At 46.6% G+C, this 21,806-nt stretch overlaps 1 protein-coding gene across 3 annotated transcripts in view; it reads right to left on the bottom strand.

Moving 5' to 3' along the window:
- arhgap46b (Rho GTPase activating protein 46b) overlaps positions 1–21,806 on the bottom strand; it is a 185,404-nt gene that overhangs the window by 6,912 nt on the left and 156,686 nt on the right. For all 3 annotated transcript variants that reach the window (XM_048550065.2, XM_059652739.1, XM_048550067.2), the window contains 6 exons: positions 17,114–17,663; positions 13,633–13,725; positions 12,188–12,261; positions 7,800–7,999; positions 3,481–3,572; positions 1,613–1,782 (listed from right to left, as the gene is read on the bottom strand). In XM_048550065.2, the coding sequence (XP_048406022.1) occupies positions 1,613–1,782; positions 3,481–3,572; positions 7,800–7,999; positions 12,188–12,261; positions 13,633–13,725; positions 17,114–17,663 (1,179 nt within the window). The remainder of the gene's footprint in view (positions 1–1,612; positions 1,783–3,480; positions 3,573–7,799; positions 8,000–12,187; positions 12,262–13,632; positions 13,726–17,113; positions 17,664–21,806) is intronic.

Here is a 21,806-nt window from a genome sequence, read left to right as displayed (position 1 = left end):
TTCAGAAGAATACAGCACAAGAGGTGGCCCTCTAGCCCATCATATCTGCGCAGGTACTCTAGTAGAGACATCCCAGTTAGCCTGGCACACCACCTGCTCTTTCCCTCTAAGCCTATTAGAAAACACTTCTCTCCAGAATTTATCAATGCCCTTACGACCGAATGTTCCCCGGCTGCCTTTTCAGACACTGGAGCCCGGTTCACTCCCGCATGCAAATAAGGAAACATTTCTTCCTGTTTTGTTTCCTTTGCCTCTGTTTCTTTACTCCACCAATCATCTTAAACACTGTCATCCACTTCCAAACTCGGATCAACAAAGAGTCACCGAAAGTGCAACACTTGGAATCTTACAGCACAGGGGGAAGCCATGTGGCCCATTGGAGCCTGTGCTGGTTCTTCAATAAAACCAACAACGCCATAAGAAATAAGAGGCGACTGTTCGACTCCTCCCCCCCACCCCGAACCTGCTCTGCCATTCAACAGAATCATGGCCGATCCAGCATTCCTCATGCCCACTTTCCTGCATTTTCCCTCTAACCCGTCATTCCCTGACTGATCTACCTCAGCCTTAAATATACCCTAGGATTCTGCCCTCACAGCTCTCTGTGGCAAGGACTATCAACGCTCATCAAGAAGAAATGCTTCCTCATTTCAGTCTTAAATTGGTGCCCCTTATCCTAGGATTGTGTCCTCTGGTCCTAGACTCTCCCATGAGGGAAAACACCCTCTCAGCATTTACCCTGTCAAGCCCTTTATGAATCCTATTTGCTTCATTCTTCTAAACTCCTGTAAGCAGATTCCCAACCTGTTTAACCTTTGCTTGTAAGGTAATCCCTTCACATTGTGAACCTACCCTGAATAGCCTCCAATGAAATATCTTTCCTTCAATAAAGAAACGGCTCACAGAATTCCAGTTGTGGTCTCACCAGCACTTTGTACTGTTGCACTGAGACTTTCCTACTCTTACGCTCCAACCCCCTCGATAGAGCTGTCCAATTACTCCCACACCCTGGCTATTTTCTCACAAATCTGCATCGGGCTTATTCAATTCCCCCCCTCAACATCAAGGCTGCTCCTGACACAGTCACTATTTGATAAGTGCCCTCTTCACCAGGTCCAGCACTGCCCAGAGATAGTAAGAACTGCCATGCTGGAGAATCCGAGATAACAAGGTGTGGAGCTGGATGAACACAGCAGGCCAAGCAGCAGCAGAGGAGCAGGAAGGCTGATGTTTCGGGCCTGGACCGTTCTTCGAGGAAATTTCTGAAGTGTCCAGACCTGAAACGACAGCTTTCCTGCTCCTCTGATGCTGCCTGGCCTGCTGTGTTCATCCAGTTCTACATTGTGTTATCCAACACTGCTCAGACCAGTTTTAAACACTGCAGAGTAATCTAGACTGTCTATAGGGTGCAGTCCTCCACATCATAGAAATCCCTAACGCAGATAGAGGCCAATTGGCCCAACAGGTCTACAGCGACTCTCCGAAGAGGAGCATCCTGCCCAGAACAATCCCCCACACCCCACCATCCCTATCGCCGTGAGCCCGCATTTCCCATGGCTGATCCATCTGGCCTGTACACCCCTTTGACACGGCCAATCTCAGGTGTACTCACCTGTAAGAAGTGGATGAGGTAACCAAGGACAAGGCGGTTTATTTCAGGCAGAGAAGCAACGACGGCAACAGCAGCTTCGGGATTCTCGTAGTTGTTCACGCACTGCAGGTAAAACTTCTGAGGGATCAGGGGTTCCTCCAGCTCTCGGTACCACAACTTCAGCAGCGAGGCTGCACAGAGGCAAAACAAAAATCACAGGCACAGTGAGAAAAGGAAGGGGCCCCCCTTATAAAATAACGAGGAGTATAAATACAGTCAACAGTAGTTGTCTTTCCCTAAGATTTCAACTCTAAGGCGCACATTTTCACAGCGAGAGGAGAGAGATTTAGAAAAAGAAAGACACGATGGGCAATTTTCTTTTTAAACGCAGAGGCTGACTCACATGTGGAATCAACTCCCAGAGGAAGTGGTGGATGTGGGCACAGTTACAACGTTTAAAAGTCATCTGGGTAAGTTCATGAATAGGAAAGGTTTGGAGGGGATATGGACCAGGAGCAGGCAGGTGGGACTAGTTTGGTTTGGGATTGTGTTAGGGATGAACTGGTCAGATCAAAGGGTCTGTTTCCATGCTGTAACACTCTACGTGAGGCCGGGCGAGGTGTTTATAAGGCGGTCCTGCATCAAAAAGTAACAATGACATCCTGTGCTTCTGTGGTTTGCCCAGAATACCTAGAATTATTTAAATTCAGTCTGCTGTGACGATCAAATTCTCCCATCCTCCAAAAGTATCAAGTGTTTTTCAGGTAACAAAATATTACACTGTCTGATTTTTATTTTTTTTATTGGCTGGCTGTCATGCCCTGTGAATAACTCATTCTGGACAACAGTTAAGAGCTTTTCTCTCAAAGGCAAGAATGAACCAGATGGGATTTTACAACAGTTGATGACAATTTTCCCATCTGTCGCTGAGACCAGTTTAAAATGCTAGAATTTGGATATTTTTGAAACAACTACTTCAGCGATGTTATTACACACCTCAATGGAGGAGGCGGGACTTGAACCTTGGTCTCCTGGCTCAGAGGTAGCGACCATACTGTTGCACCCTAAGAGCCCATTATTTCCAGATTGAAGTAATTGAACTTAAATGTCACCAGTTGAATTCCATGTTATCAAAGCATTAAACTGGAGGGTCTGGGGATATATTACCACGACAGTCACTGGTCTAATGTTACTGAGGCAAATACCCAGCTCAAACAGCAACATGATAACGACCAGTCCATCTGCTTCCAGTGATCGAAGGATAAACATTGGCTAACTGCTTCAACACTGTCGTTTCAACTGCCTTTCAAATACAACCCAACAGGCTGACGGAGGGTCAGTTTGACACCTCTGAAAGACAGCACATCCAACAGAGCAACACCCCCTCAGTGTGGATCTTTAGTGAGAGACAGTGTTACCAATTAACATGACAGCGAAAGAATGTCAACAACAGAAAGTGCTGAAAATAATCAAGAGATTAGGCAGCATCTGTGAAGCGAGAAGGGAGAACCTGGCGTACACCGCGACCAATGAGACTGATTCTCCAGCATCAGCAGTTCCCATTATCACTGAACCAATGAGACTGAGCTTGGCATAAAAATTGGATACGCAGTACCCTCTTCTACCACAAGAGGTTGCATGTGCACCATGTAAGTAACGAACAGTCGGACACTTATGAACAGCTTCGGAAAATGTCTATTATTGGAATTTATGAATTGTGTATGTTAAATTATAGGCAGCTAAACCTCTGCCTCTCCCAGCAATGGCTTGTGTCAGGCATTTGAATAGGACAAGTTCAACTCCGAGACAAACGATGGGAACAGGAGATGGCCATTCAGCGCATCAAACTTGTCCCTGACCACCTTCCAGTCCTGAATGACAGATGTTACCTGGTATATGGGGGTCAGCAGGGTTCTCTGGAATCCTCCACTGGTCAACCTGCAGTTTGAGGGCATTCACCTCATCGATGTCCCCAGGCACTCTGAAACAGAGGGACATAGTCATTCATAGATAGCACGGTATAGAGCTGGATGAACACAACAGGCCAAGCAGCATCACAGGAGCAGGAAAGCTGACGCTTCGGGTCGAGACCCTTCATCAGCAAAAACATAGTCAGTCAGTCAGCTTCCAGTCAGGAATTTAAAAAAAACTCTGCATTTCCACCATCTGGAGTTCTTTGGTATTCTTCCTTAAAACTCTGCCATTTTCCACATGGTGCCTGGCCATTTAATCCCACGGCTTGCACAGAATTAAACAAAAACAAAGTACATTCCACGTGTTTACACAAATCACTGAGCCAATCATCACTCATGAAGAGGGTGATTTTTTTTATTCACTCATGGGATGTGTGTGTCCCTGGCTGGGCCCAATATTTCTTGCCCGTCCCTAGTTGGTCCCCTTGAGGTGGTGGTAGGGAGCTGCCTTCTGGAGCCGCTGTAGTCCGTGTGCTGTGGGAAGGCCCACACCATGGATTCAATATCTATCTCACTGATCGAGAAGTCACATCAGCAACGAAACAAACAGATGCCGAGGGAAAGAGTGGACCTACTGCATGTGTAGGAAAAGGGGAAAATGGTTTTAAAAAGCTGTGGAGAAGGGTAGTGAGGCTGAGGAATTGGGGGGGGGGGGGAAAGGGTTCAGGTAGTAGACCCCACAAGCATTTTTACCTGCGATGTAAGACACAAACATTCTGTTTGGCCCGACTAGCCTGTGCTAGCTTGTGGTTTTAGCTTATGGTGTAGGTGGCCAATCAGGTAGCCAGGGACAGGAGATCAGGCTGGTGCAGGCTGGGGTGGGGAGGCTAGTAGAGCTATGAATGAGCTGCTTGAGGGAAGATGGTGGCACAGTGGCATTTGTCTCATACCCCACAGGGTCAGGCTAATGCTCTGTGGACACAGGTTCAAATCCCACCATGGTGGCTGAGGGAATATAAATTTGAGCAATGAAGATATTTAACTGAAAGCTAGCCACAGAAACAGTGACAATTACTGATTTCCGTTAAAACCAGAGTTGGGAAACATCTGGTAAATCTCTCCTGATCCCTCTCCAGCTCGATAATATTGTTCCTGTAAAAGGACGACTAGAACTGGACACAGTATTCCAGAAGAGGCCTCACCGGTGTCCTGTACAACCTCAACATGACTTCCCAACTCCGATTTTCACTGATGCTCTTTAGGGAAGGACTTTGCCATTCTTTCCTGGTCTGGCCTACACGTGACCCAGACGCAGATTCTTAACTGTCCCCTCAAAATGATCGAGCACGTCAGTCAGTTCAAGGGCAATGAGGGGCAGGCCACAAATGGTGGCCTTGCCAATGATGCCCACATTTTAAAAAACCCAAAAAAAGCTGGCATATTGGGAGACAGCGCAAGGCAAGAGGAGAAGACTGAAGGTGGTTGCAGTGGGCATGTGGTGGGTCATGTCGGGGACGGGTGAGGGATTGAGGGCAGGGTGGAGTGGGCTTGGGGGTAAACTGGCAGCGGAGAACGCTGAGAATACAAAGCCTTGGGGAGTTCAGAAATGGCCTAATTTCCAACCGCGGTGTGGTGTAACTACTGCTTATGGTGTGCAAACGAAGGGCATTAAGGGGGCATGTGAATGTAGAGGAGCAGGCCGATAAGCTGCACAAGGGCCGGCTGGAAGGACGTTTCAAAAGTCCTGCTGTAACCCAGCTCCACTGCTGTATTTAACCCTTCCCAGCCTGGAGGCTTTGCAAGCTTTTAAAATCAATTTGTGAGCTTCCAATTTGGGTCACCAACAGCTAAAGTGAGATGTTCCAGGCAGAAACCTTGGCTGAGTGCAGTCAGAAGAGAAACAGAGTGTGGGCCAAGTGCTTGTGCTGCCTAAAAACAAACAAGTGAGGCGACAAACGCCAACATAATGGAACAAAACTTCAACATGTAAAAGCAACAGAAAAGACGTAGGTAACTGTGACTCCTTCAGTCAGAGGTTTCCCCCACTGATGCTCCCCTGAGGGGAGGGGAGACAGCGAAGACAAGGCAAAGGATGTTCTCTGATGAAGGGTCTCGGCCCGAAACATCAGCTTTTGTGCTCCTGAGATGCTGCTGGGCCTGCTGTGTTCATCCAGCTCCACACTTTGTTATCACAAGACAAAGGGAGGCCAATTGTTTCCTACCTCCCTTTGTAAAGGCACAACCAAACACACTCACCAACATTATTTCGCAGATAACACGGGGAATGCTTCCAGAGGGAAAACCCATTGTGAACTGAGGACAGATCACCACGGGCATGAGTTCAATAGGGTTTATCGAATGAGTAGTTAGAATCATAAAGCAGAAGGTCACTCGGCCTATTTGTGTCCATGCCATTTCTCTCAAAGAGCAACCCACCTGGTCCCACTCCCTTTCTGCAGATCCTTGCAATTAATTTCTGCAGCGGATTCCTCCTGCTGCTGGGGTCAGGGTGTGGGGGAGAAACAGCATGAGGGGGAAGACTATAATCAGCCCCAAGGGGCTGCCAGACCTGCTGAGCTTTTCCAGCAACTTTACTTTTGTTCCTGACTGACAGCATTCGCAGTTCCTTCGGTTTTTAATAATCCTCAACTAGACTAGTCCCACCTGCCTGCCCCTGGCCCATATCCCTCCAAACCTTTCCTATTCATATACTTATCCAAATGCCCTTTCAATGCTGTAATCGTACCACCAATCACCACTTCCTCATGCAGTTTATTCTACATGCAAACTAGCTTCTGTGTAAAACACTTGCTGCTCATCTTTTTTAAATCTTTCTTCTCTCACCTTAAAAATATGTCGAAATCCCTCACCCAGGAGAAAACAGACCTACCATTAACTCTATCAGGGATAACGGGAACTGCAGATGCTGGAGAATCCGCGATAACAAAGTGTGGGGCTGGATGGACACAGCAGGCCAAGCAGCATCTTAGGAGCAAGAAAGCTGACGTTTTGGGCCTAGACCCGTCATCAGAAAAAGCGCCTAGGCCCGAAACGTCAGCTTTTGTGCTCCTAAGATGCTGCTTGGCCTGCTGTGTCCATCCAGCCCCACACTTTGTTACCATTAGCTCTAAAGCCCTCATCATTTTGTAAACTTCTATCCCGTCACCTCTCAACCTCCTACTCTCCAGTGAAAAAAGTCTCAGCCTATCTCTTTATAACTCAAACCTTCCATAGCCGGCAACATCCTGGTAAACCTCTTCTGATCCGTCTCCAGCTCAATAACACTATAAGTGGTTGAATAGAACCGGACACAGTACTCCAGAAGAGGCCTTACCAACATCCCGTATAACCTCAACGTGACTTCCCAACAGCGAAACTCAAATGCCTGAGAGACCCTTCATCCTTTGGAAAGGGACTTGCAGTAATTGCTGACAAGGTGGATGACAGAACAGGCTGCTCCTGGGGGACTCCAGGATACTCCAGAAATCCTGCATGGAACGGTGAGCGGGAAGGGTCGCAGGCGGAGGTGGTGAACTGGGAAAGCCTCACGATCAGTGCAAACAAACCCGCTCGTCTCACACACAAGCAACAACCACTGAGGCCAGAACACGCTCTCCTCAGGCCAGTGCGTGTGCCTGTGTATCAGAGATAATGGGTAAAAAGGAGAAATCAGGACATTTGCATGCCCCCAAGCTAAACACAACACTGTGACAGGGAAAGAAAATTCACTCCTGTGGAGATTTTAATACCACGTCAAATACACTACAACTCAACAGGTCTGGCAGCAGCTGGTGAAACGAAGGCAGAATTAAGGTTTCGAATCTGGGGGGGCCTTTCTCCAGAAGGAAGTGCACAATCTTGGTCCAAGGTAACACGGAGTCATAGAATCCCCACAGGGTGGAAGCATGCCGTTCGGCCCATTGAGTCCACACTGACCCTCTGATTAGCACTCCCCACCCTATCCCTGTAATCCTGCATTTCCTGCTAATCCATCTAATCTGCACATCTTTGGAGTGTGGGAAGAAATCGCAGCACCTGGAGGAAACCCACACAGACACAGAGAGAATGTGCAAACTCCACACAGCCTGAACCCGGTTCCCTAGAGCTGTGAGGCTGAAGTGTTAACTGCGCTGAGCTGTAACATTCCCCCTTATGTTTCTTAGTTGCTCACAGCATGTTTATTGTGTGGCATATCCCCCATTACCAGGTACCCCTGCAGCAGAGCCCGCGGCTCACAGCACAGCCATGCTCTGTCCCCATCTACAGGCTCACGGTGAACAAACTCATAGACTTACCTGAAGATGCCTTCAACCTGTGCCCCTCCCAGTGCCAGTACTTTATTGGAGAGCTGGGTTTGAACCCAGGGCAGTTTCCTCTTTGGGTAGCGTTCGCGTTGCCTTTCCATGATCTCTTCTAAAGAGCTGCCAAACATGGAGGGGGTCAGGATGGCATTCTTCGCATGATGGATCTCCTCAATGGTTGGTTTTCTGAGTCCCTGTGGATGAAGGAAAGCACATTTCAATCCAGCTCAGACCCTCCGCGCCATCCACTATGTTCAACATTCACTCCATTCATTCCCGACACAAAAAGCATACAGCAATAACTCATTACACCACCTCTGACAACACCTCCCAAAGCCCCAGCCTCTACCACCTGGAAACAAATATGTGTGAACTCCACCAGCTGCAAGTTTCTCTTCTAGCCTCACAAACTACGTCGCCTCGGCTCAACTATAAATAAGACACAGAAAGGCTGTATTCCTTTGTGGGAGAGTCGAGGGTCAGAGGGCATATTCTCAGATTAAGGGGTTGTACGTTTAGGACGCAAACATGCAAGAAGTTTTTCTCTCAGAGGGGAGGCAATCTGTGGAATTCTTTACTGCAGAGGAATGTCAAGGCTGATCATTAATTACATTCAAGTCTGAGATAGACAGACTTTTCAGATCAGCTATGATCTCACTGAATGGCAGTGCGGACTCAACGGGCTGAATGGCCTGCTTCTAATCCTATGCCCTTATGGTTCCTTTACTGTCATTGGGCTAAAATCCTGGAACTCCCTCCTTAATAGCATTGTAGGTGTTCCTACACCGTAAGGATCACAACGTTTCCAGAAGACAACCCATCACCCCCTTCTCAAGGGGCAATTAGGGATGGGCAATAAATGCTGGTCCAGTTAGTGGCCCAGACATCCCGTGAACAAATAAAGAAACTATAAATCAATGACCTTCTTTCTGCCTCAGCTTTGCTGCTTTGATTTTATTCACCCCTCCTGCCATCAGATCTTGCTCCTACTCTTCAAATAAAGGCAAGGCTTCCCACACGGTTCTCATTATTCCCACCTGACCCATCCTATCCCAAAAATGTTTAAATAAAAACTGCAGGGCACTTTTTCTCCCCCTCCAAGCACTTCACATTTATTTCAAAATCATGAGGGGTAGACCCAGAAACTGTTCCTGCTCGTAAAAGGACTGAGAACAAGAGGGCACAGGTTTAAATTAATCTGCAAATGAATTACTTGCAAAACGGTAAGAAATTTAGCAAGTCTGAAACATTCCAGGTGATACTTACATAGAAATAACATGCCGGGTCACGAGGGAAAACGCAGCCTCATAATCATACAGTACGGAAAAAGGCCCTTCAGCACATCAAGTCTGTACTGACAGAATATACCATCCACACTGATCCCACTGCCCAGCAGTAGGCCCAAAGCCTTCGATGTTATCACACTCCAAGTGCTCATCCGAAGTACGTTTTGAAGGTTGTGAGGTTTCCCACCTCAACTACCATCCCAGGCAGTGCATTCCAGACCCCGACCACCCTCTGGGTGAAAAACCTTGCCCCCAGTTCCCAGGCAATTGGCACTAAATCAAAATGCTCAGAGAGTCAGTGCACACACGATGGGCCGAAAGGCCCCATTGTGCATGTATCATTTTAATAATGTGGAAACTGGTCAGAATTCGAAATAAACCACCTCTTAAGAGAGCTTATTTTTATAAGCCAGGCCACAGTGTCTAAGAGCAGGGAGGTTGTACCGAGAGCTCTATAAAATGTTGGTTAGAATCACTGAATTGCTGCAGTGTGGAAGCAGGCCATTAGGTCCATCAAGTTTACACTGACGCTCTGGACAGCATCTTCACCCCCAGCCTCACTTCTCTTGCCTTTCCTTGTGTAACCCTGCATTTCCCATTCCCCTAGCCGGCACATCCCTGAACACCATAGGGCAATTTAGCATGGCCAATCCACCCTAACCTGTGCACCTTTGGAGGAAACTCGCACAGGCACAGGCAGAATACGCAAACTCCAGACAGACAATAGCCGGAGGGTAGAATTGAATCTGGGTCCCTGGCGCTGGGAGGCAGCAATGCGAACCACTGTGCCAACGTTCCACGAACCATCAGGGCACAGCCAGACTACCATGTGCAGTCCTGAAATCCATATCAGAGAAGGGAGGTGATAATACCTGGGAGGGTGCAGTGCAGATTAATCAGAAGGTTGCCTGGGCTGGCAAGTTTCTTTTATGGGCAGGCTGGCGTTGTTTTCCTTTGAGCACAAGAGGCTGAGAGGGGGGTACATAATTGAGATGTAGCACATTGAGCTGCATTGACTAGGTGGACAGGAAAAAAACTTGTCCCCTTGGTGCAGGGATCAATGGCTGACAGGCACAGATTTAAGGTGAAGGGCTGAAGGTTTAAAGGAGATGTGAGGAAAATAATTTTCACCCACAGGGTGTTAGGAATCTGGAACTCACTGCCGGTAAGGGTGGTAGATGCGCACTCACAAGGCCAAAATAGACAAGGCAATGGGCCAAGTGCTGGAAAACAGAACATAGAACATTACAGCACAGTACAGGCCCTTGGGCCCTCGATGTTGTGGGATTAGAATAGTTAAGTGGTTGTTCTTTGACCAACACAGATTCGATGGGCTTAAAGGCCTTTCTCAATGCCATAGATTGAAGGAGTTTATGAGGAGAGCAGGTCAGTAAATGAGAGAGAAAAAAAATCGAAGGATGTGCAAAAAAGTAACACGGCAGAGGAGGTGATTGAAGCAGATATAATAACAAAGTTTAAGAGGCATTTAGATATGAACAGGCAGGGAATATAGGGATACGGAGCATGTGAAGGCAGACAGTTTTAGTTTAAAATGGCACCATGGTCAGCACAGACATGGTGGGCCGAAGGGTCTGTTCATGTGCTGTACTATAAAGTGGAGGTTATTGAGGAGAATGATGAAAACTGACACAATGAGCTGGGCCGAATGGCCTGTTTCTCTGAATTCCATGTGTAAACCTAGTGGCTGACCCTTCATTTCTGCTCGTGCCCGAGATCTTACGGTCAGGACCGCAAACCAACACTGCCAACAGAAGGACACAACTTCGAAAGATAGAGAGCTTGGATCATAGGGTGCTACAGCAAAACATGTGAGCTATTAATTGAATTGTTTTTGTTAAAAATAGCAAGCAACAACACTTTGCTTTGGACTGGAGATGTGTTTCATATCGAGAACCGTGCAGGAACAGGCCAATCTGGGTCAGGCAGCTCAAACTGTGCTTGTTTTTGTATTCCAATCCCACTCCTTCCTCATACACTTCGAACATCCTTTTTTCAGCCTGAATTAAAATGCACAAACATCCTCCTGCAGAAAGAAAAAATGGCAAAGGAAATTTCCCCTTTTGACATGGGTCGAAGGGCCTTTTTCTGTGCTGCAGACCTCTGCGTGTGCATGTGTGCACGTGTGCGTGCGTATATGCGTGCGTGTGGGAGGGGTGGTGGGGTTCAGTCAGCTCAGTCGGCTGGACGGCTGGTATGCTGATTGTTGGTAACAGCACAGCTTGAGTTACAAGGGGAGGCCAGATAGGCCGGGATTTCTCTCGCTGCAGTGTAAGAGGCTGAGCGGTGACCTTACTGAGGTTTGTAAAATCATGAGGGTCATAGGTAAGGTGAATGGCAAAGGTCTTTTTCCTAGGGTGGCAGATTTCAAGACGGCGGGGGGGTACTTTTGAGGTGAGAGGAGAAAGATTTTAAAAAAGGAGATTTTAAAAAACTTTTTAAATGGCGATTTGTGTGGAATGAACTTCCAGAAGAAGTGGGGGATGCATGTAAAACACTTTTGGATAAGTCCACGAGTAAGAAATGTTTGGAGGGATATGGGCCAAGCGCAGGCAGGTGGGACCCGTTTAGTTTGGGAGCATGGTCAGTCTGGTCTGTGCTGTATGACCCTAATCCCCACACTTGCTAAGGTGGCCTTGAAAGTTTGTCTTCTCCACTTCACGCAGTGACCTGGAGTTAAAACTCATCACCAGACCACTGATCCTCTGAGTCGACGGCAACTTTACCATCAAGTTTTGTTTATTCTGTTGATGTCAGTCCAACTCATTTCTACCTCAGCTTTGACCCTCTCCTGACCGATTTTTTAACGCTGTGTCGAAGTGGAAACGGGCACTGCAGAGGCAGAATGAGGATTACTGCAGAAAAGGATGTGCAGCCCTCTGCTTACTGCCTGTCACCAGCTGCGCAAATTCCGACTCTGGGAGCACACAGCTTCCCAGGCTGAGAGTAACCCTATGCAGGCTAGGAGGAGAGCTGTACAACAGTACAAAGAGCAGACAGAGACAGACAGGAACAGCTAGTGAAATTTCAGGGTGACAGCTGCTGGCAACGATTAAAACAAAATCTTCAGCTGCAAACCTTCTTTCCTCCAGTCACAGCAACCTTCTGCAGCTTGCGGTAGCAGTACTTGGCATATGTGCTGATGAGGAGCTCTGAAAGAAACAAAGGAATAAACAGTCAGTTCCAGCAAGTGAGCCACTGTAATGTGGCGAGGTGGCCCAACCTCCGTCTTGTCCACTAGGTCATGGTGCTGATTTAAACCCGAGGAATGCTGCACCCACACTGTGGTACAAAGAGCTCACCCCTTCGTGGGGCCCCAGTTTCAAAAAGGAACAAATTGCAGACTGGCAAAGCCGCTGAAAGGAGGGAGACATTTTTTTTAGCAAACCATAAGGGGAAAAATGCATTTGTACAGTGCCTTTCATGACCAAGTGTCTCAGATTCCAGTGTAGCTCTTCCAAAGTCGGCATGCAGGCCGTGCAGCAGTCACATTTGCACACGGCCAACTGACAATAGCTTCGGTTTTATCCAGATGCTTGGCCGCAAGACTATACGATTTAACAGCATTAAATAGGCCATTCAACCTGTCGAGTCTGCTCTGCCATTCAACAAAATCATGGCTCATCTGATCACCCACTTTCCAACCTTTTCCCTCATAATCCTCACAGATTGAAAATATCTGTCCATTTCAGGCTTGAATAGGCTTCAGCATCAAACCTCCCCAGGACCTCTGCGGTGAAGAATTTCACAGATTCACTCTGGTCCAAGGATAAATTCCTTCTCATCTTGGTCTTGAAATGGTAGACCCCTTATTCTGAGATGGAGGCAGAGATAACTCTGAGGGCATTGGCAAAGGATGACGTCCCTCCCTCCTTCTCCTTTAAAATTGTGCCATGAGGTCTTCAACATCGGCCATAGCAGGCTGTCGGGGCCTTGGTGCAACATCTCACCACAAAGACAGGACCGTCCGACGGGCGGCACCATGAGTCTGTCGGCCTAGGCTCTTTTTTCACGCTTAAGTCCAGGAGTGGCACTCAAACTTTGCGATAGAGGGGTGCTTTACAAAAAGTGCTTTAAGAGGGAAAACAAATCACTATTCTTGGCTCTCCCCGCTCCAATCAAACTTCAGAAAACGACAGAGGGAAGTCACTGACAGGGTCTCTCAGTTTACATTAATTCTGCTCTCTGGTGGACATCAAACTCAGTAAATGCCAACCATTTTGTTTTGGGATTTCTCAGTGCTGGCACCTTACAATTTGAAATATGAGAAATGTTTAAATAAAACGTATATCCTAGGCTTTGAGCAAACAATCCCTAGAGTTTATCTTGTGCTGAGCACCTATTAAGATCTCCCAATTAGGCCAAGTGCTGGAAACCCATGTTAAACACCACTCTAACGCCTTGTAAAATCACTAGGAATACACAAGCTTACTGTTACCGTTCAACAATCCTTAATTAGAAGCAAAAGGAAACACAGTCACTTTTATTCAAGCTATCAGTGTGATCAATCAGCTCAAACAGACCTTCCTCCTCCTCAATGTTTTGCTTTCTCTTCTTCCTCGATTTTGAAAACCTCTTGTTTTTCATCTCCACCAGCTCCTTGATGCGCTGGGTTACTGGAATTTAGAAAAGAAAACAGAACTGAAGTACTGGAAAGGTCACTCCAGCAAGTGGCAGAACTATTGTGATGATTCTTTTTAAAGAAAACAATGGCAAGAGAGACTGTTAATTGACACATAACAAAGTGTAACAGATGTCAGAGTGCGCAGTGATCCCTCACACAGAATTTCGAGGAGGTATTAATCAAACCTGGGTCAGGATTTCCTGGAGCTGAGGAAGTTTGCAGTGATTTGATCAATGAGCCGTAGGAGTAGACCATTCAGCCCATCGAGTCCTCTCTGCCATTCAGTGAGATCATGCCTGATCTTATAATCTTCAACGCCACTTTGCTGCCTTTTCCCCCATAACCCCCAATTCCCTCACCATCTAAAAAATATCTATCTCAGCCTTGAATATACCCAGTGATCCAGCCTCTCGACAGCCGTTTGTGGTAAAAAAAAATTCACAACCCTCCAAGAGAATAAATTCCTCCTCATCTGTCCCAAACGTGCGATGCCTTACTCTGAGATTATGGCCCTCTGGTGCTACACTGTCCCTCAACCTCTCGGCTCCTACCCTGTCAAATCCCCTAAAAATCTCGCACACTTCAATAAGGGGAGTTTGTCTGTCATTAAGGAAAGCAGATGCAGTTGAGAGGACCTCATCCTGCTGGCCACGCAGTCTAGTCCTGCACAACGTTGTCTTCAAATGAGGGCCAGACCTTTCAGAAGTGAAATTGGGAAACACTTGCATGTTGAAAGTCAAGAATTCTCTTTCCCAAATGGTGACCGATTCTAGATTTAGAAAGCTCCTTGATCTGGAGCTGCATGAAGACGAGGAAACCCCAAATCTATTTCTGTAGCTTATTCTTCCTGGAACAGGTCAGTGGCCTGTAACCCCTGGGACACCATCTCCATCCAACATGGCTGATCAGGAATTGGCTCACTTCCTCTTACCGTCCATCGTGGAAATACCGGAAGGATCTACAGATTGTATTTGAATGCTGGCCTCTCTATCGATGCCCACACCCCAGGAACGAATAAATAAATGCTATTAATCAACCTGTTTGGCCATGTGAAGAACACAGCTTCCTAATGATCAAGTCCTGCCAAGAACCTCCTGGCTCAGAGGCAATAACATTAATCCACAAGACAGTTTGATTGATGCTGGGCTAACAGTGAGTTTTAAATCTCAGATTGCGAGATGTGTTTAACTGAAGGTAGTGAGGCAATGGAGATGTACTGATTCCTGGGACGATAGCTCTAATATACAAGGAGAGATGAGGGGGGGGGTAGAAATCAGTTGGGACTATAATAACTGGAGTTTATTAGAATGATGAGGATCTTCTAGAAACCTATGCATTTCTCATGGGACTCTATGGGATAAACACAGGAAGGATGGTCCTGATGACCAGGGAGGCCAGGACCATGGGGCACAATCTGAAGATACAAGGTCGGCCATTTAGGACTGAAATGAAGACAAATCTCTTCATCCAGACAGTGAGCCCGTGGAATTCATGGCACAGAAAGTGGTTGGTTAAAAAATATTTTCAAGAAGGAGTTGGATTTTATTTCTTGGGTTGAATGGATCCAAGGGCAGAGGGAGAAAGTGAGATTAGAGTATAGAATTGGGTGATCATACTGAATAGCATAACAGGCTCAAAGGGCTGAATGGCCTACTCTTGTTCCAATTTTCTCTATGGAGCCAGGCTATAGAGCAGCAGTAATGCTAGTGAACGGGCTGAACAGACTCAAGGGGGCAGACTGCCCACTCCTGCTCTTGTAGTCACGGATGGGGCAAAGATCTCAGGCTCGGTGGGGGGGGTAACGAGTTTACTTTTCCACAGCATTTTACAAACTGTTGTTGAAAACAGCATCTAGGGGGAGAATGGCGGACAACAGGAATGCAATGACCCAAGGTTCAGGGTCATGGAAACAATGCAGGCAGACTGAATTAAAACAGCACTCTCGGTCAAATTCATTTGACAGAACAGACCCCTAAAACTGAAGGCTCTCTCCCTATTCACAGGGCACTGAGATATTTCCATTGCTCTCCCTGAGGCAGAACTGAACCTACTGGTAGTTCACTCTTTCCCTTCTGTACATTTGACCAGCAACGAGGCAATACAAGCTGCTAACCATCTCCTAGGCAGAGTCACCGTAACTATCTCCAAAACTGTGTGGGAATGAGAAGTGATCCTTCCTTGCATTGTCCTGTGGGGTGTGTATTCAGCCCCTGTATGTGACTGCACTTGGGGGGGGGGGGGGGGGGGGGGGGTGTGTGAAGACAGAGAGCAAATGCAAGAGAACGAGACAGCACGCGAGAGGGAGCACGCGGATATGCACGACCTAATTCTATGCTGTGTGACTGCAGTATTTCCCACGGGCTATACCACTGAATGGCTTCAGCTTTAAGACAAGAGTCATTGAGGATAACATTGACTCTTTACCCCAAGTGGAGCAGGGCGCCAAAACGCTCACACCTGGGGGCGCTTTGTACCAAAAAGCACAAAAAGTGGTAGCACCATTCACAATCGCAGAATGACCCAAAGTGCTTTAAGCAAATTAAGTGCTTAGAAATTTGGTCACTGCTGTACCACAGGAAATGCAGCAATGAATTTGTATATAACTCCCACAGACAGCAGTGTAACAACAACCAAATAATATACAGCAAACTTTCTTTTAACTCCTGATAAACCAGCAAATATTATAAACTTGAAATTCTGGATGTTTTCTGTATTATCGCAATCTCCGAGGAATCAGTTGAGGGTGTGAGTGAGAAGGCTCTCTGTTGGTAAGTTTTGTGGAAGGTAAAGTTGCATTATTAATGTGGTTTACGCTGTCAATAACAGTGATGCATATCTCCCCCTGCTTTACATCTCCATTACTTAGTGTGTGTTTTCACATTGATTATGTGGACCTCATGGTTATCCGAAATATTTGATCAATTGGCAAACTCCTGGTCCCATTGATGACAGATAATAAAAGGGTTGCTATACCTGGAATACTGACTGAGAAATAAATACTGGCTGGGACACTGGAGAAATCTCTTACTTTTCTATCACCTTAATTGACAGAGTCTGAGCTAATGTGTTTTCTGAAAAATGGCACCTTTGAGAGTCTGAGAGTTTGGGCTGGAGGTGGGGCAGCTAGAAATGGCTGCAAGCTTTGTACATTATAGATGAGAGAAGAAATGAGGTAAGAAGAAGCAAAGGGGTGAGGGCAGGAACACAGCAGATACGACAGAAAAACATGACTTTTTATATCCGAGTCCCCAGAACATGGCTGTGAGGCACATAATTACAAAATATTAGGCTTATGAGCTCCACACTTGAAGAAAAGAGCTGCTTAAGACAATGTATCATTTGACAAGAGCGAGTCACATGAGCGCAATAACCTCACGTACTTTTCACGTCATGAGCAGGGTCAGTGTGCCGATAGATGTATCCTTCCAGGTAAGACTGGAACTTGGGCGATGGAGAAAAGAAAGCTAAGCAGACCGCCATGAGCTCCCAGCCGTACGCCAGGCTTTGGTAGCACAGATTGTCCGTGGTCTGCCTGCACAGCTGGATGTAAAGCTCATCGCGGATCCCCTGTGTCGTCCAGCACTTGGTAACAATCACGAGGGCGATGGGGACCCTCTCCATTCGGGTTTGCCGGTCGCCCATGTACATCTGCACCAGCTTGAAGAGTTCACAGGCGTCTTTCTTGATGGTGCGGTCGTTGGTGACCAGCATTGGCTTCTTGATGGAGCCTCCGACCCAGGAGAGCATGTTGGCGATGGACAACCTGCGTCTGAAGATGCCCCGAGTGTGCATGTTGAGGTGTTTGGCTGCCCAGTCTTCCATGCTCTTCTCTGGCAGGGGCTTGCGGAGTGTGGTGTAAGGAAAATGGTAGCCCACGTTGCAGGTCTGCCCTCCTGGGTCAAGCTGAGGGCTGCTGCCCATGTTCTGAGGCTGAGGGTGGGGGTGAGGAAAGAAAAACAAACATAAGATTGCGTTTTTGTCAACCACCGGGAATCAGCTAGGTTTAGATCCAGCTGCACGCATTGACCACGTCACCCAAAACTCCTGAGGTTTAATTATCCAAGCTTGAATGATTTCATCACTAGTTACTATCGATTGGTGTTGGGAATATACCATTCAGCCCATTTCAGCCTGCTCCACCACCACAGCCAGATTACAACTGATTCAACCACCTTGTCATTGAAACCCTTTAAACCAATCATCATTTTGAACTTTGAAAGACCTGACTGGTGCACAACATCCATAGATTTTAGGAGCAGAGAATTCTGGATTTCTACCAGCGTGTGTGAACGTGTGTGTATGTATAAACAGGAGCACATACATGTGTGAATATATATGTATATACATGTGCATGTATGTCTGTCAGCGTGTATATATCCATGCAGGAGTGCATATTGGTGTACATATCTGTATGTGTGTGCGTCTGTGGACGTGCATGTCTCTATATTTGGGGGTGGTAGGTGGGTTACATTTTCCTATTTTCTTCCCTAAAGAGTCAAACATAATTTATGTCCCCTCTATTTTCACTCACTGCTGAAAATACAGAACTGCCACTGAAACTTTGCCTCTTGTGCTCAAGGTGTAAACGCAGGAATTTTCTTCCCCCCTACAGCCATCTGGTATCCTTGTGCTTGACCCCCACCAGTGCAAGACGAAAAGTTTCAGCAAAATGTCTCTCCTTTCATCAATATTCAAATTCTGTCATCGCAAACAGCTTTCCCTCCCCACCGGAGTTAACAGTTTCCCTATATTTAAACCTCCTGAAGCTTTTTAACCACAGGCAGGACAGCGTTATCTGAATAAACAGGTCTCAGAAAGGAAAAGGTGGTCAGCTTTCTGGGGAAGTTTAGTGAACATACTCAATACAGAGCTGACCCTCACAGACCAGGAAAGTCTTGGTTTTAATTCCCATTTTACGCTGTTAATTGACCAGTGCTGGTAAGGACTTTCTAATTCATCCTCAAGGCTAGGAAGGGTAACAGTGATCAGGGTTCCCACTGCTTTTTTCTTGTGGATGTTTATGTGTGAATATCAGATATGGACAACATTGGGCTAGACTGGTATGATAGAATCACGGAAGCCTACAGTGCAGATTGAGTCCATTCGGCTCATCGAGTCTGCACTGATCAGCCAAGCAGCATCCCACCCAGGCATAGACACCACACTATCCCTGTAACCCCACATTTGCAGTGACCTAACCAGCACATCTATAGATGGAAACCCTTGCAGACACGGGGAGAACGTGCAAACTCCACACAGTCACCCAAGAATGGAATCGAACCCGGTCCCGATTGCTGTGAGGCAGCAGTGTTAACCACTGAGCCACCGTACCATGCGTTCCCCCAATTAAATCATCTGTCAAAATAATGAAACCATCAGTCATAGGCACTTGGGTGAGGTTCCACTGTGTCTCCAGTATTTGTGGAAACTGACGCACTCTTGCATTTTGTCTTCTACAGAAGTAACTGCTTCCAAAGTATTTCATTGGCTGTCAGGTGTTTGGGACATCTCGCTATATCAACACAAGTCTCTCTTCAGTAAGGGTGATGGGGAACAAAAACTGGACAGGGAAGAAAATACCTGCACGAGCAACAACCTTGATCACTCCCAGTGTTAAACACGAACAAAACAAATAACTCATTCATTCTGAAAATGGCACCGCGCGGGGACATTAAAATAGAAAGGCCTACATTCATATACAGCCATTAACAAGCTCTGGACATCCAAAACAGCTTTGTGGTCAATGAACTACAGTCATGTTGCAATGTAGGAAGAATGTCAGCCAATGCTTGTGCACCAAGCTCACACAAACAGCAACATGATGTTGGCCAGATTATTTGCTTTTTTTCATGAGAGATAAACATTGGCCAGGATACCAAGAAAAAAAAGTCCCTCGTTCTCTTGACAGAGTCACAGAGCCATCCAGCATGGAAACAGACCTCTCAGTCCAACTTGCCCATGCCAGTCATGTTTCCCGAACCAAACTCGTTCCAATTGTCTGCATTCGGCCACTAACCCTCTCAACCGTTTCTATTCATAGAAGGCTATGTCCGCCTGAGAGAAATCTCAGCATTAAGTCTACATCCCTGGTTTACGACAAAGAAGGCACCGAGTCCAATCTCTTTCCCCTGCTCACTCCTCTGTATCCGCTCTGACAGAGAACTACACACTCTTAGCCACCCACAGTGCAAGGACTTGTCTTTCTCCCTCTAACGTCCTCTGGAAGCCTTCCTGCCATGAGTGAACTTTGTCTGTCTCAGATTCCTCTAAACAGAAACAAAAATCAGTGACTATGGTCAAAGGCATTCTAATTATCAGACCACAGACAGTGCACAGCAAAGAATTTCAAACTGCATTTGCTTTCAATCAGATTCAGTTCCTGCCGAGCTTGTCAACATGATTTTGACGTGGCTTTGCAGCATTTTTTTTTAAGACAGTCATATTTTCTCTGGAATTTAACATTTCAGCTCATCCATTCATTGCTCCCCCTTCTAACTCTGGGTTCTTCAAGCACCTGGCCGTGCAGCGATATATCTGGTTCGCCTGCTTTGCTAACTAGCTCTCTGTGGGACATTCAGAACACTCTCACTGATACCTCATACAGCAAGCAAAAAAAACAGGCTCTTCGTTCCAACCAGTCCATTCTGACCATAATCCTAAACTGGTCCCATCTGCGTCTGCTTGTTCCATTTCCCTCCAAACCTTTCTTACACATCTTTTGAAAGTTGTAAATATACACCACTTCCTCTGGAAGTTCATTCCACACACAAACCACACTCTGCCTAAATATGATGCCCCTCATGCCTTGTTAAAAAGTCTTTCTCCTCTCACTTTGAAAGTCTGCCCCCAAGTATAGAAATCCCCCACCCTAGGGAAAAAGGCACCTGCCAGTCACCTTATGTATACCTCTCATGTTTTCATAAACTGCTATAAAAGGTCATCCTTCTATCTCCTATGTTTCAGTGAAAAAGGTCCCAGCCTCTCTTGATAACTCAAACCCTCCACTCCCAGCAACACCTTGGTAAATCTTTTCTGAATCCTCTCCAGTTTAGTAATATCCTTATTATTTGGAAGATGCCAGTCTAGGTGGGATAGGAGGAACAAAAGGGATCTCGAAGTATGAATCACTGAAGACTGAGGAAAAGGTTACCATGAAAAAGATAAACATAACAAGGCAACCACGCTGGCTATAACCGGTTGGGATCAACGCCACATGCTATGACGACCTGACACAGGCACAGTTAGGAAAGGCAGTGACCTTTACACACCATGGAACTCCTGCAGCTGCTGATTCTGCCTGGGCTGTCTGACTTAGCCTCAGTTGGAATCCTACAAGTGGTCTCCAGGTCCCTTGGTTCAAGTAAGGTGGGGGATGGCGAAATTATTTTAAAAAAACCACAACAGGCAATTCTCCTGCTCTCAGCGGCTCGCAATGACCCCTTCCTGGCGAGAGCAGATTTATGGAAATCAGGCGAAGACATGATTGAACTCAGCTGCAATTAGCTCTTCAGTCAAACTGGCTGCCAAATCCCACTGCTTAGATTGTGGGTGAGGGAACGGTTCCTTCCACGGGGCACTGACAGTCCACTGGTGCTGGGAAATAACAGGAAGTATTGGGGTGGGAGAGGCAGCAAGTACTGGGGCCTGAGCAATGCAGATTAGCCCCCAGTAGATCAAGTGAAGACGTGGGATAATGTCTCAAAGATTACACAGGGGCATAGCACAGGAGCAGGCCATTTATATCACTTAGTCAGTGTTTGAGCCTTGCTGTCCTCATTTAAATCTACTGTTGTAATGTTCTGCTCCATTCTCTATTGTACATTTCTTCCCTTAAGCTAAGCAATTTGGTTCAACCCCTCCCTGTGGTAGTCTCACTACTCCTTGGGTGAAGAAGTTTCTTCTGAATTTTCTATTAGATCTCTTGGTGATAACCTTAGGTCTTCACATCTTCAGTTACACTCTGCCCCACAAGAGGAAACGTTCTGGCTGTCAAGACCGTTCACAATTTTAAAGGATTCTGAGGTCACCATTGCAACCACCCACCCCCCATCCCCCAAGTCTCTTTTATTCAAG

This window comes from Stegostoma tigrinum, chromosome 19, assembly GCF_030684315.1.
Source record: "Stegostoma tigrinum isolate sSteTig4 chromosome 19, sSteTig4.hap1, whole genome shotgun sequence".
Lineage (NCBI taxonomy): Eukaryota > Metazoa > Chordata > Chondrichthyes > Orectolobiformes > Stegostomatidae > Stegostoma > Stegostoma tigrinum.
Note: the sequence above shows the minus strand (reverse complement) of the source record. Positions and strands in the feature narration are given on the sequence as shown.